The sequence below is a fragment of the Pogoniulus pusillus genome, chromosome 33, assembly GCF_015220805.1.
Source record: "Pogoniulus pusillus isolate bPogPus1 chromosome 33, bPogPus1.pri, whole genome shotgun sequence".
Classification (NCBI taxonomy): Eukaryota; Metazoa; Chordata; class Aves; order Piciformes; family Lybiidae; genus Pogoniulus; species Pogoniulus pusillus.
The window spans coordinates 10974277-10989546 of NC_087296.1; the positions used below are offsets into that span (position 1 = coordinate 10974277).

Consider the following 15270-nt stretch of genomic DNA (forward strand, 5'->3'; position numbering starts at 1 on the left):
CACATCAAGGGAAGTTCTTCTCCCTCTCTACTCTGCCCTGCTGAGACCTCATCTTGAGTACTGTGTTCAGTTTTGGGCTGCCCATTTTAAGAAGGACAAGGATCTGCTGGAGAGGGTCCAGCAGAGGGCTACAAGGATGATTAGGGGACTGGAGCACTGCCTGATGAGGAGAGGCTGAGGGACCTGGGGCTGCTTAGTCTGGAGAAGAGAAGGCTGAGAGGGGATTTGATAAATGTTCATAACTATATGAGGGCTGGGGGTCAGGAGGTGGGGGACAGGCTCTGCTCACTGCTCCCTGGGATAGGACAAGGAGCAATGGGTGGAAGCTGCAGCACAGGAGGTTCTAGCTCAACACAAGGGAGAACTTCTTTACTATAAGGGTCCCAGAGCCCTGGCACAGGCTGCCCAGAGAGGTTGTGGCGTCTCCTTCTCTGGAGCCTTTCAAGGGCTGTCTGGATGTGTTCCTCTGTGATCTGTGTTAGATAGGATTGTCCTGCTCTGTCAGGGGGGTTGGACTCGATGATCTCCTTGGGTCCCTTCCAACCCCTAACATCCTGTGAGATGTCAAAAACCCCAGCAAAGTGGTTAGAAGAAGAAGGGTTAGGTTGGATTAAAGAGTTAAGGCAGAGACAACCACACAGACCCAGACCACCTGAAGGAAGGAGCAGAAGTGAGAGCTGAGCAGTGAGTGTCTTATCTATACTTTGACTAGCTGTGTTTCTCAGCAGAAAACTGAGGGATATAGGTTACTGTTGTGTTGTCTTTTATTTTCTTCTCACAGCTGAGGGCTTAATTTCTCTCAGTAAAACATTCCAATTAGCCTCAAACCAGCACACAGGACTTAAATTATTTTGATGAGAAGCAGCCTGTAGTGGCTGAGCTCACACAACTGAAGAGGAAGAAGAAGAGACAGGCAGAGGAGCTGATCTCTCAGAAGGAAGTGGAGGGAACTTAGCCAGACAGGTATTAAAAGAGCAGAACAGAGAAACCCTTCATTTTTCTTGCTATCACTGAGCAGCTGAAAGCAGGTGTTTGGATTGACTCCTAGTGTTTACCTGAGGGGAAATGTCTGCTGCAGAAAACTATTTCTTCAGTTTGCTGTGGGTACAGAAGATGCAATTCAGCTTAGCAGGGAGGGAAATTATCACTGCTGCAGTTTAAATCTCTGCGTTCCCTTAAACCTGCTCTTCAGTCACATAAGCACAATCATTTAGTAGCAAATGAAGGCTTAGTTCTCTACTGTTTGTCTGAAATCAGTGCTAACTGAGTCTAGAATTCTGCTGTTAGGAAGTGGAGAGCAGAGTCAGAGCGCTGACTCCAGGAGGATCTTTGAAAGTCAGGATGCTCAGCATCTTCCTGCATCCATACCTTGTAATGTTAGGTCTCTTTGTAGATTTTCTGGACTTCCAAAAAGGGGGAGGGTATTTGGGAGGCTTTTGTGAGACCTTGAGCACACTTTAGAAAGTTACATGTAGGAAAAGTCCTCCAAATGATCTTTTTAGTTATTGGATACATCTGAGTGCAGTAGCTTGGCCAGCATCAGGAAAGGACAATATAGAATCACAGAATCATCTCAGTCAGAAATGCTCTTTAAGCTCATTCAGTCCAACCATCCTGTAACTCTACCAAGGCTGCTGCTGAACAGTGTCCCTCAGCACCACATCTCTGCCTCTTTGAAACACCTTCAGGAATGAGGATGTGACCATCTCTCTGGGGAACCTGTTACAGGCTTTGAGAACCCTTTCAGTGAAGAATTTTCTTCAGATGTCCAACTTAAACCTGCCCTGGTGCAACCTGAGGCCATTTCCTCTCATCCTGTCACTTGTTACAAGAAAAGGGCCTTTGATGCCAACAGAAGGCAGAAGTGTAGTTTGCCCTAGTTTTAAGGGCCAGAAGAATGAGGAGCCAGTAGAAGCCTTGCTCTGTTTCTAACCACTCATCATGAAGCAAAAGATGAAATCAGGCTGTGCAGCAAACTACCTTTGTTCCTAGTGTACTGGCAGCCAAAATTAGTGGCATGCTTTACAGGTCAGCTGGCAGTTAAGCAAAATCCTTGTGTTGATGTTATTTTGCCTCCCTTTATGTGTGCCATGACCAAGCTGAAGCACTGTGGAGAGCAGCATCCAGCTATAGAGCAGCCACCACAGCAGACATTCTGAATCTCAAAAGCCTGTGCTTGACATGGAAGTGGAAACCTACTTTAAAATAGTGATAGGGAAGGATTAGAGAGCATGAGGGTAAGCCAAATGCAGTGGTTTGGCTTATTCTAGTAGGGATTTTGAGGGGGAAGTCTAGGCTGGATGTTAGGAGGAAGTTGTTGGCAGAGAGAGTGATTGGAATAGGCTGCCGAGGGAGGTGGTGGAGTTGCTGTCCCTGGAGGTGTCAAAGTAAAGCCTGGCTGGGGCACTTAGTGCCATGGTCTGGTTGATTGGCTGGGGCTGGGTGCTAGGCTGGACTGGATGATCTTGGAGGTCTCTTCCAACCTGGTTGATTCTATGATTCCAGACCATTCTATTATCAGTCAGTAATTGTGTTCCTAGGGAGGTTCATAGAACCATAGGGCTGGAAGAGACCTCAAGGATCACCTAGCTCCAAGCTCCCTGGCATGGGCAGGGACACCTTACACTAGATCAGGTTGCTCAGAGCCACATCCAGCCTGATGTGGAAGCCACTTCCAGGGATGAGGCTTCCACCACCGCCCTGGACAACCTGTTGCAGTGTCTCACTACTTTCATGGTGAAGAACTTCTTCCTAACATCCATTCTGAATCTAGTTTTGCTCCATTCCCCCCAGTCCTATCACTACCTGACGCCCTAAAAAGTCCCTCCCCAGCTTTTTCATAGCCCCTGTCAGATACTGGATGGCAACAAGAAGGTCTCCTTGAAGCCTTTTCCTCTCCAGACTGAAGAGCCTCAACTCTCTCAGTCTGTCTCCACTGTGCTTAGCAGCCACTTCTCCAGATGCACTCAGCTCATTGTGAGGAGTCATTGGCAGCTCTTGCTTACTCCTTTCTAAAGAGAAAAACATAATGAAGCTTTGTTCCAATGGTTGCTGCTTCTACAGCTGGCTCTGCAGAGGCATCCTTTCTACTGTGAACCCCTTTTGAAGAACCCTTATTTGCCCTGGTTTTTTTAGAAGACTCAGTCTGAAGTGTTTTGCATAAACTGGGAAGTCTTAGAAGATCTGCTCTCTCAGGGAAGGGTGATTCACATTTGCATCGTGATGCTAAGTGACTGCTTATGTAAGGACCTAAAATAGAGTTCATATATAATCCATTTCTTCCTGTTGGATAAATTTATTTGTTACAGAACTATGTTTTTCCTCTTGGTGATCTAGATAATAAAGAAGCAGGAATGCTGTCAGGTCGGTTTGGTCACTCTCAGTCCTATGGCAGGATGAACTTCCACTTCAGACTGGAGATGCAGGATTTAAGCCCCAGTTTAGCCTGGAGAAGAGAAGCCTCAGGGCAGACCTCATTGCTCTCTACAACCACCCGAAGGGAGGTTGCAGCCAGGTGGGATCTCTTGTCCCAGGCACCCAGGGACAGAAGAAGGGGACACAGTCTCAAGTTGTGCCAGGGGAGGTCTAGGCTGGATGTCAGGAGGACGTTCTTCACAGAAAGAGAGATTATCATTGGAGTGGGTTGCCTGGGTAGGTGGTGGAGTCACCATCCCTGGAGGTGCTTGAAAGGAAGCTGCATGAGGCACTTAGTGCCATGGTTTAGTTAATTAGAAGGGTTAGGTGATAGGTTGGACTGGATCATCTCAGAGGTCTTTCCCAACCTGGTTAATTCTGTGATTCTGTAAAAGGCTGAGTGCTGGTCTGAACAAAAGCTCAGTGGCAACCTGCCTTAGAAACCAGGACACTAAGAGCTCACACAAGGTGGTAAGAATGTCCTTTAAAAGAGGCAGTGGTGATCAGGGATGGGTGCAGATTGCAGGCAGGCTTGGTGAATACACAGCAGTTCTCCAAACAGGACTTTGTGCTGAGTGCATCTTACCAGTGATGTTTAGCTCATCTCTAGCTGCACAGAGCAGGATTTGATTGCCTGAAGCAGGGTGTCTGTGTCTGGCCCATATCTGGAGCTAAACTCTAGCAGCTGCTTTTTCACTCAGTGACCTCTCTCCAGCAGGGACAGAGATCAGGCACAGGAGAGAAATCCCACAGGCTGAAATGAAAATGAGATAGCCAAACCAATACCAATGTCAAACAAAGTTATACTCAGCCCAACAAATATGTGGTGCCCACAGGAAAGAGGAAGGCAATCCTTGGGAGCAGAATGGCAAGCAAGCCCCTCCAAGGATGGGGACAAGGAAGAGGGAAAAGAAGGGGAGAAAGGGGAGAAGGAAGAGATACAGGATCAGGAGGACCCCAAGCAGGAATTTCTGCTTTATAGTGATTGTGATGCCCATGGTCTGGGATACACCTGGAGTCAGCTCCAGTCAGCTTTGCATGGCTGGCCTGGGATCCTGTCTCACAAAAGCCAGGACAGAGGGTCAACCCTCTGGTGTCTCACCTGTCCTGGACCTGTTTGACACTGGGGCTGTGCTGCACCTCTCAGCTCTAACAAGGCATCTCAGACTTCCCAGGAACTCCCAAGTGATGCTGGAAGTTTGTCTGTAGATAACTGAATGCTTTCCACATGGAGTAATTCAAGTGCTCACAGTTAAGTGTCTGGTAGTATTTTAGATACCCTAGAGTATCCTGCCTGTCCCAAAATGCCCCTTCAAAGATCTCCCACAGATCCTCCAGCTCATGTGGGTATTTCAGGTCTTCTAGAACACCTAAAATGATTCTACATATGTGTATTTAGGCATTTAAATTGCCTTCCTACATTTAGACAGCTAAGTTTAGCCCTATGCCATCTGGTGTTGAAACATGCCATGAGGAATTCAACTCCAAGCTCTTGTGGTTGAAGTTCATCTGAACCACTCTAGAGCTCTGCATCAGGGTGGTATGAAGCCAGGCCTAGAAATGCTGGGTTTAATTTGTACTTTAACTCAAAAGACAACCCTTTGTTTTGACAAACAGAGTGTTTCAGCTCAAAAGTTGTAACTCAGTGAATGAATGAGTGTTGAATTGCTCATTGCAGTCTACATCTCTTTTAGAAAGTCCTAAAAGCAGAATGGCAACAGAATTGTCCCATAGGGAATAAAACCTCAATGCTGTAGCAACAACATAACGTCTATATTTCCCCTGGAGATGCTGAGGTGAAATAGGAAATCATCTGAGAATAGAGGAGGGGAAGAATCCCAAGTCTGGGGAAGTTATTTTTTTGGTTAAGCAGATCAGGAGGTTGGCAGAGCCACAATGGCTGAGCTCTGCCTGTACTCTGGGGGTCATTTGGCCACTCCTTATCCAGTTAAGTTGAAGGGGGAATTTTAACTCTCAGCACTTCCAGCCTCATTTGCTTTGCCCTGTGCTGGTTTGAGCCTAGCTGGGATATTTTGGTGAGAAGAATTAGATGATAGGCTGTGAAAAGGAAACAGTGGTGATGGCTGCTGCACTCATAGGCTTGCTGAGATAAATAAGAACAAGAACATAAACAGAGATAACACATTTCTTTGCTCTCTGTCTTTGGGGATGAACTTCTCTCTAACTTACCCTGCTGTCTGTGTGACTAATCCATCTGCTTCCTACCCTCCAAACTCACCTTGAACGTAAGGCAAAGTCTGGGATAAGGTAGAGGGATGGGAAGAAAGTGGAAGGGTGGTTGGGAGCCCCTCCTGGGGACTCAGGTTTCTGGGAGGGCTGTTGTGTTTCTGTATTATCATACAAATTGGATGCAGTTCCTTTCTGCCAGCAGAGGGAGAGCCACTGAAATCTCTCAGTGGATTGAATGCTGTTGCTTTTGTGGCAGAGAACAAACCCCACTCAGAGTAATTGTCATGAACACAGCAAATGTATTCAATGCCTATTGTGAAAATGAGGTAATCTGAAGCACAGAGTAACACACAAAGTGTTTCAAACATGTAAACATTCTGCTGCTGTTTCATGCTGTCTGACCTCTTTAAGAGCAAACAAAGGCATTGCAACTCCCCAACAAACAAAGCAAACAAGAAACGAACAAACAAAACCAAGCAGTCTTTAATTTAGAATCATAGAATCAGTCAGGGTTGGAAAGGACCACAAGGAGCAGCCAGTTCCAACCTCCCCCTGCCATGGCCAGGGACACCCTACCCTAGAGCAGGCTGCCCACAGCCTCATCCAGCCTAGCCTTAAACACCTCCAGCCATGGGGCCTCAACCACCTCCCTGGGCAACCCATGCCAGCCTCTCACCACTCTCCTGCTCAACAACTTCTTCCTCACGTCCAGGCTGAATCTCCCCACCTCCAGCTTTGCTCCATTCCCCCCAGTCCTGTCACTCCCTGAAAGCCTGAAAAGTTCCTCCCCAGCTTTTTTGTAGGCCTCCTTCAGACTCTGGAAGGCCACAAGAAGGTCACCTGGGAGCCTCCTCTGCTCCAGCCTGCACAGCCCCAACTCTTTCAGTCTGTGCTCACAGCAGAGCATCCTCGTGGCCCTGCTCTGGACACACTCCATCATCTCCACATCCCTCTTGTAATGGGGGCTCCAGAACTGGATGCAGTACTCCAGGTGGGATCTCACCAGAGCACACTAGAGGGGGAGAATCACCTCCCTGGCCCTGCTGGCCACACTTCTCCTGCTGCAGCCCAGGCTCTGCTTGGCTTTCTGGGCTGCAAGTGCACACTGCTGGCTCCTGTTGAGCTTCTCATCCAGCAGCACCCCCAAGTCCCTCTCCTCAGGGCTGCTCACTGCACAGCCTGGGTTTGTGCTGGGGATTGCCTCGACCCAGATGCAGGATGGGAGTGACAATTTCAGCATGCTGGGAGAGACAGTAGCATTCTCAGGCAATAGCAAAGCTGCTACAGCTTCACTGAGACCTTCCGTGAGAGAAAACAAAGTCTGAGTTATGTCAGTCTCCTTAGACAGAACAGTGTGTGTGTGGGAAATCTCTGACAAGACAAATCTGCTGAAGAATCTCAGCAAATCAGTGCTAAACGTGGAGCAATGTGCAAAGTGTGTCCTGCTGGACATGAAGCAGAAGGTGAAGCAGCTCCTTGACAATGACATGGCATCATTTCAATGGGAGATTTGTTTTCCAGTCAGGTTTGCCTTTAAACCACCGGCTCCTAACTGCAGGTTACAGGAGAGCAGTAACTTGCAAGCAGCTGATTTCTTTTCCTGTCTAAGATGCCATGAAATGAATTGTGGAGCTCATAAAGATTATGGGTTTGTTTCCCTGAAGATATTTCTGGATCTCTTAATACGTAGAACCGGTTTTGTTGTTTGCTAAGGTTCATTAGGTGAATCACTGCTTGTATATTCTTTAGAGTGCATTTCTGCTGGGGAGAAGTAATGTATATGAATATAAACAGTAAAGCAAACACAACAGGATCATAGAACCACAGAATGGGTTGGGTTGGGAGGAACCTTAAAGATCATATAGCTCAAACCCTCTTGGCATCAAATAGAATCATAGAATCAACCAGGTTGGAAGAGACCTCCAAGCTCATCCAGTCCAACCTAGCACCCAGCCCTAGCCAGTCATCTAGCTCATGGCACTAAGTGCCTCAGCCAGGCTTTTCTTGAACACCTCCAGGGACAGTGCCTGCACCACCTCCCTGGGCAGCCCATTCCAATGCCAATCACTCTCTCTGTGAAGAACTTCCTCCTAACATCCAGCCTAGACTTCCCCTGGCATAACAGACCAAGTTGCTCAAGGCCTCATCCAACCTGACCTTGAGCATCCACAGCCTCCCTGGGCAACCTATTCCAGAGTCTTACCAACCTCGCACTGAAGAACTTCTTCCTAAGATCCAGTCTAACCCTACTCTTCCTCAGCTTCAAACCATTCCCTCTTGTCCTGTTGCTAGACACCCTCACAAAAAGTCCCTCTTCAGCCTTCCTGTAGCATCCTTTCAGATATTGGAAGGCAGCTCTAAGGTCCTCTCAGATTTTTCCCTTTCCATAGCCCTCTCCCTAGCCCCTCTCACCTTCTCCTTCTTTTCCTCCCTCCCTCTCCTTCCCACTCCCCCTCTCCCTCTCCTTCCTCCTCCCCCCTTCCCTCTCCTTCCTCCTCCCCCCTTCCCTCTCCTCTCCCTCTTCTTCCTCCTCCCCCTCTCTCCATCTCCCTCTCCCACTCTCCCCCTCTCTCTTCACCTCCCTGTTCTTCCCCCTCTCCCCTTCCCCCTCTCCTCCTCTTCCCCTTCCCCTCCCCTTTTCCTCCCTCCCTTTTTCTTTCCTCCTTCCCCTTTTCTTTCCTCCCTCCCTTTTTCTTTCCTCCCTCCCCTTTTCTTTCCTCCTTCCCCTTTTCTTTCCTCCCTCCCCTTTTTTTTTCTCCTTCCCCTTTCCCTCTCCCTCTCTCTCCCCCCCTGCCCTCCACCCTTCGATGCTCTGGGTACCATTTTCTGGTGCTCAGTAATTTGGGCAGCACAAGCCTCTGTAAGATTTTTAATTATGCCTCTCCATAACCAGTGTTGTTATTGCTGCAGCCCTGCAAGCAAATGGAGTGCTCAGTTTTCATTATGCTTGGGCTGAATTAAAAACCTCTGCCTGTCTTTGCAGAAAAGTCCATGTTCTAACTGTGCAGACAGAGATACTAATATCCATTACACTAATGATGCTGGGAGAGAAATTTCTCAGCTGGTTCATGCATCTGTTGCTGGACTCGATTTTGTGGGGGGTGTTTTATCCTGTAGAAGTTGATAGCATTTCTGAGCTCAGATCTTGTCACAGTAGGACATCTCTTTAGTCAAAATGATAAGAGCACAGGAATTCATTCTTCTGACAACCTCTCTTAGGCTTTTCTAAGTGGTAAATTCCAGCCCAAGGAGATATCAAACCACAAAGAAGAGAGACTGGCCTAGAAAAAAAAAAGGTAATTCATATTCTGCAGCAATTCAAATTCAACCCCAGCAGCGTGCACATATGAAAGCAAAACATCAGTAGAGGTGTGCAAATCAAAGCTGCTCTGCCCTCCATTTTCTAATTAGTTACAAAAGAAAATCTGAGAGATAAGGAAATTTGACACTGTGATAGCTTAAGGAAAATAAATTACCTCCTACACACACTCCTTCCCCCCCCCCCCCCCCCCCCCCTTCAACTTCACTGCATAACCATTTTCTTGGGCATTTGTTCTTGTTTTCTTTGTTTGTATATTTTCACAAACCAATGTGCAGTGCTTCCTTCACCTGCCTTTGCTACCTTGCTTTGTTATTTCTAATACTATCACCCTCATGAAGCATCCTGAGTGTGTCCTGGAAGGCTTTCAGCAGCACACTGTATGCAAACTAGATCTGGTGTCTGACTGGGAAACACAGAGGTGTTCAGCCACGGTGAATGCAGCACTGCCTGGAGCACACTAAGCGTACCTGGGGCATACTAAGTTCTGCACCCTTCCACAGGTGAAGTGAACATGGACTGGAAATGAAGTGTGGCAGTTATTTTGGGGGTTAGGTTGGACCAAATGATCTCAAAGGACTTTTCCAGCCTGGTTAATTCTATGATGCTGTGGTTCATGAGCAAAATCTGGAGTAATCTTGCACTGTATTGTGAAGTGTCTCTGCAAGATGCTGAGTATCTTAAACTCTTATTGAATTTTAAAGGGTGAGGAAAAAAACTCTGCTGAATAATTCTGTGATTCAGGAGCAAAATCTGGAGTGATCCTGCACTGCGTTGTGAGCTGTCTGCAAGATGCTGAGTATCTTAAGCTCTTAATGAATTTTAAAGGGTGAGGAAAGACTCTGCTGAATGATTCTGAGATTCAGGAGCAAAATCTAGAGTGATCCTGCACTGCATTGTGAGCTCTCTGCAAGATGCTGAGTATCTTAAGCTCTTAATGAATTTTAAAGGGTGAGGAAAGACTCTGCTGAATAATTCACACCAGTGCAAACAGTCCAAGAACTGTGACATATCAGTGGAAACTGATGGGCTTTTGGGCTGAATGGTTGTTAAGAAGGATGAATTGCAGCCTAGGGTTCTCAACGTCTGGCACAGGCTGCCTAGGGAGGTGCTTGAACCCTCACCCCTGAAAGTGTTTTAAATAGGCAGAGGTGTGGTGCTGAGGGACACAGTAAGGCAGCAGCCTTGGTAAGGTGTGAGAATGGTTGGACTGGATGATCTTAAATGTCTTTTCCGATCCAAACAATACTGTGAGTCTGTGATCTATGTCCCTGCTCATTGCAAAGGGGTTGGACTAGGTGGATTTTGGAGATCCATTCCAACACAAATCATTCTATGATCATTATGTGCCCTTGTAGCCAAGGCAGCCAGTGATATTCTGGGGTGCATTAAGGAGTATGGCAACAAAGATGCTGTGGGGACTGGAGCATCTCTCTCTGATGAGGAGAGGCTGAGAGCCCTGGGGCTGTTTAGCCTGGAGAAGAGCTGACTGAGAGACCTTATCAACATGCACAGGGTGGGAGGTAAAAGCATGGGGCTGGGCTCTTTTCAGAGGTGCCTGGTGACAAGACAAGGGGCAGCGGGCACAAACCAGACCGCAGGAGGTTTCACTTGAACTGAAGAAGAAAGTTCTTTCCTGGGAGGGCTCTGAAGCAGGCTGTCCAGAAAGCTTGTGGCGTCTCCTTCTCTGGAGCCTTTCAGAACCCACCTGGGCACGTTCCTGTGCAACGTGATCTAGGAGAACCTGCTCCAGCAGGGAGAGTTGGAGCCGATGATCTCCGGAGGTCCCTTCCCACACCCACTTCGTTAGAACTCTCCCCGAGGGCAGAACCGCAGTATGCCTTCAGCTCTCCACATCCCGAAGGGCTCTTCTCATGCCCCAACCCCAGGGGCCATCACCCCCCCGGCCGCCTCCCCAGTGTCCCTCGGCCGTCCCCGCCGCGCCGCGGAGGCGAGGGGCGGTGGCAGCTGAGCTGCGCTGGCCGCGCCTGGCCAGCAGGTGGCGCAGTGCGCCCCGCGCTGCGCTCGCGGTGCGTGGGCGGAGAGCGGCGGCAGCCTGGAGCCCGGCGGCAGCGCCACTACCGCCCCGGTGCTGCGCGGCTGCGGGGCGCTCTTCGCCATGGAGCCGCAGGCACAAGGTGAGTCTCCTCGGGACACAGCCCTCCGGGGCAGCGCGGGGGAGCCTATTCCTTCTGTTCCGGCGCTGGGCGCCGCCGCTCCCCGCTGGGGAAGGGCCGAGCCCGCGGGGGGTTGGCGGTGCAAGGACCCTTGTGGGGAGCGCCTGGCGGCGAGCCGCGGCCAGGGGCACCGCCCAGCCCGGGCGGCAGGGGCCCGTGCAGGGGCGCGCAGGGGGCAGCCGCGGGACGCTCCCTGGCAGCCGCCGGCGGTGGCGCCCCGGGCTGTGCGGCGGTGCCCGGCTCTGGCGCTTCCCCGCCGCGATGCCCGCTCCTCCGTCCCCCCGAGCTCCTTTTGCCTTGCCTTATAGTACTGCTCGGCTGGGATGGTGACGGCCGTGTCCTCCCGCTCCGCGTTTCGATGTTGCACGGTCAATAGCTAGGCTACAACTTGGCGTTGAGTTACTCTCCGAGGGGTTGGGGCTCGTAGGTTGTCTGAAGTGTCCCGAGCGGTCTGCCAATGCTCCTCTCCTTCCTTTAAAGCGAGCGTCTTCTGTTGTAGCAGTTACGGCGGAGCTTGCCGTGCGTATATCTCTCTGGCTAAAGTTTATTTGCCCCCAAAGAGGAGAAGAAACTTTTCAAGTAAGCTTTAGATGATGTTTGGGTCAGCACGTACCTTGCTGCTCTCTTCTGAGGAACCTCATGACTTGGCCACACACGTCCTTAAGAACAGTTCTGAGCAGGAGATTCAGGTACTTCTGCAAGAGCAGAGTGGTTAGAAACCATTTTAGATCGTCTGCCGAACTGGGAGGTGGAGTAAATGGGAGCCACCTGCTCGCCGAAACGAACCAGCGAAATGGCCATTCAGAGCAGCTAAAAACTGCCTTAAGCCAGTGCACATCGAAGAGGCAAACGCTGACTGCAAATGAGTTGTGCATGAAGATAAGGGTGGGACATTTGAGTTGCTGGTGCTTGCGAAGAAGAAAGCCTTTCCAGGAGAAGCGTGGGGTATGTGCTGCTACGTGGCTAAAGCACATGGGCAGAACAGACCTGTGCTCGTCCCCTAGGGGTTTTGGAAGTCAGGATTAAGATTGTAGATGAACATTCTTCTTCCAACTGTTGTGCCCGAGGAGGTCTAGGCTGGATGTTAGGAGGAAGTTCTTCACAGAGAGAGTGATTGGCATTGGAATGGGCTGCCCTGGGAGGTGGTGGAGTCGCCGTCCCTGGAGGTGTTCAAGAAAAGCCTGGATGAGGCACTTAGTGCCATGGTCTGGTTGACTGGATAGGGCTGGGTGCTAGCTTGGACTGGCTGATGTTGGAGGTCTCCTCCAACCTGGCTGATTCTATGATTCTATGATTCTGAATGCATCTGTGCAGGCACTGTGGTAGGAGCTCCTGTTCTTTATGCAGGAGCTTCATATGGAAAAAAGACTGCCATTTCTTGGTGGGCAACAGGATCTGTTCTGATTAGCCAGGGGCTGGGATATGTGCCTGTGATTTTTTTAACCTTCCCTGCTTAGTAAGATGAGTAAATGTGTTCTTAGTGCATCTGAACAATTCAAGCCAATAAATGTGTTTTGCTAATGTTTGTTTAGGTCAGCAACTCTGTTCCAGCCCCTGGCCTTTAGTAAGTTGTTCTTTTGGATGCATGTCTGTTGGCTAGTGAGGGAACACAAAAGCATTTGGGTGTTGCTTCGTTTTGTCTGATGAGAGATAATCATCCCTTCATTTTTCTGCAGGTAATGTAGGAGCTCAGGAGTGTTGTTTTGAGGAAGGAAGTAGTTAGAATAGAATCATGGAATGGTCTAGGTTGAAAGGGACCGCAAGGATCATACAGCTCCAACCCCCTGCCATAGGCAGGGACACCTCTCACTAGAGCAGGTTGCTCAAGGCCTCATCCAACCTGCCCTAGAACACCTCCAGGGAGGGAGCAGCCACAACCTCCCTGGGCAACCCCTTCCAGTGTCTCACCACCCTCACTGGAAAGTCCTTTGAGATCATTGAGTCCAACCTTATACCCAAAATTTAGTAAGAGTTTAGGGTACTCAGCACCATGCAGAATCCTGTCCTAATTTCAATCTACAAATTGGAAGCAGCCACAACCTCTCTGGGCAACCCTTTCCAGTGTCTCACCACCTTCACTGGAAAGAACTTCCTCCTAACATCTAGTCTCTGACATCTAGTTGACAGAAAGACAAATCCAGACCTGGTATAGGCGATCCTGCTCTGGCGAGGGGGTTGGACTAGATGATCTTTTGAGGTCCCTTCCAGCCCCTGATATTCTGTGAGTTTAGGCTTGGAAAGTCCTTAAGTCACTGTTTTATTCTATTTCTCACCTCTTTGTCTTCTGCAGTTTCTCAGAACAGCCTCATGTTACTTTAGAAGTTGTGCTTTGATCCACAAGGAGTACATGCTCAAAGTTTTGTGGTAGATGTTTGCATGCCAGCAAACCTCTGTTCCTAAAAATCCTTTTTTCCCCTAAGAATGACTTCTGTGTGTGCTGCTGCAGCGATGGAGCCTTGCTGGCTAAAAGAATTTAACCTCTGTGTGTCTAATTCAGTCGAATTCAATTAGGTTTATTTAAACACTGGCCAGGAATCTGAGTTCTCTAATCCCACTGTGCAATTTGCAGAGCATAGGACAACCTTCTAACAGCAATCTCCTAGTTCTAGGAGATTGCTTGCAAAACAGTAGCAATTTGCTGGGAGAAAAAAACTAAACCAAACCACTTCAGGTGTCTGCTTAAGCAGCAGGAGAAACTGCACTGAGAGAGTCATTGGACACTGGAATGGGCTGCCCGGGGAGGTGGTGGAGTCGCTGTCCCTGGAGCTGTTCAAGGCAAGGTTGGATGTGGCACTTGGTGCCATGATCTGGCCTTGAGCTCTGTGGTAAAGGGTTGGACTTGATGATCTGTGAGGTCTCTTCCAACCCTGATGATACTGTGATGCTGTGAACCTGTGTACACCTTGATGAATTTATGAACTGCTTTTAAGGAACCTTTAGGTAGCTACAGAGAAGTGAATCCTGAATGGTTTGTTGCAGTTTGATCTGCCTGGGGGACTGCAAAAAGTAGGTGCTATAAATCTGGAAGCACTGTCAAATTTCTCACACTTTACACTTGGAAGGTTTTCTTCAAAAGGACTTTTCTACGTGGTTGTGTAGTTTGTGCTGTTTTATAATGTCCTGAAGGGAGGCTATGCCTAAGTAGATGAATTTCATGGTCAGGAATTACCTTCATGCAAGTGTTAAATGTAGCTGTCTTCAGGAAAATAATTTCTGTCAGCATTTTTACATAACCTTAGGAATGTTAATGCAGCTGTAGGCAGAAAAAAACAAAGGTTTGTTATGTGTGGCTATCAAGGTACTGCAAAGAGGTCAGAGCTAACACCAGGAGATTCTGTGTGGTTCGAGGCACAGCAGAACATTTGTCCATGCCCCAAAGACTGTCAAAGTGACCTGCACAGATATTTATCTCAGAGCATTCATGGACTGAAGCAGAGTAGCTGTTGCACTTAAATATAGTCAGTGTGCCTTGCAGCACTCATGCTAACTAGGTGAAACAAGCTACCAGCCACAAGTAGCCATTAATGGTCACATTACTTTCTAAAGGAATAATCATATGTCCATGTAAATTCATATCTGTGATGGAGATCATAAATTGTTCTTCACATAAATTGTGCTTTAAGGCCCCTGAGTGTGTTTTCCCCCTTTTAAATGATCCCAGACCTGGCTGATCCCAGGTCTGCACCAGCTGTACTTAGCTGGATGCTAAAGCATTCTGTCAGGGCATATTTGTTTTCCATCCTGAAAGTGAAAAGCTTGGAATTCCAAAGAGCAGTGTTTCTGAAAGCCAGGGAAATCAGAACTGGATATTTGGCTCTCATCATACTCATTCTACTCCAGGTCCAGAGTAACTCCCTACTATCCTGGGTAGTCCTTCTTTCTAGTTTAAACCTTTGAATGTCTTCTAATGAGGATAGTACCACAGATGCCTTCAACTGTCTGATCTGAAAATCCCAGGTGACTTTTAACACTAGAACTTTGCTCTTTGTAGAGCTCTTTCCTTTTGCAATAGTTCTCCTTTTTCCCTTGTATCCAGCTGTAATTGTACCTCTTCCTCCCCCTGTTGTACCCTGTCTTGATCTTTTCCCTGATACAGCTTTGGTATGCAGCTTTCTGCTCTTTGCCTTTTTACCTACAGGCCCCTCAGTCAGCTTCTTGCACTGTTAAAGG

The 15270-nt window shown here is 48.5% G+C and overlaps 1 protein-coding gene across 7 annotated transcripts in view; it reads left to right on the forward strand.

Moving 5' to 3' along the window:
• The window catches only part of TPD52L1 (TPD52 like 1), a 153278-nt gene that overhangs the window by 83560 nt on the left and 54448 nt on the right, over nt 1-15270 (forward strand). Inside the window, exon 1 of one of the 7 annotated variants that reach the window (XM_064170096.1) lies at nt 10954-11061. The exons of 5 other annotated variants lie outside the window; for them this stretch is intronic. In XM_064170096.1, the coding sequence (XP_064026166.1) occupies nt 11043-11061 (19 nt within the window). In that variant the 5' untranslated portion in view covers nt 10954-11042. Of the gene's footprint in view, nt 1-10953; nt 11062-12021; nt 12046-15270 lie in introns of those variants that run through there. One more of the 7 variants, XM_064170097.1, reaches the window with a different exon arrangement.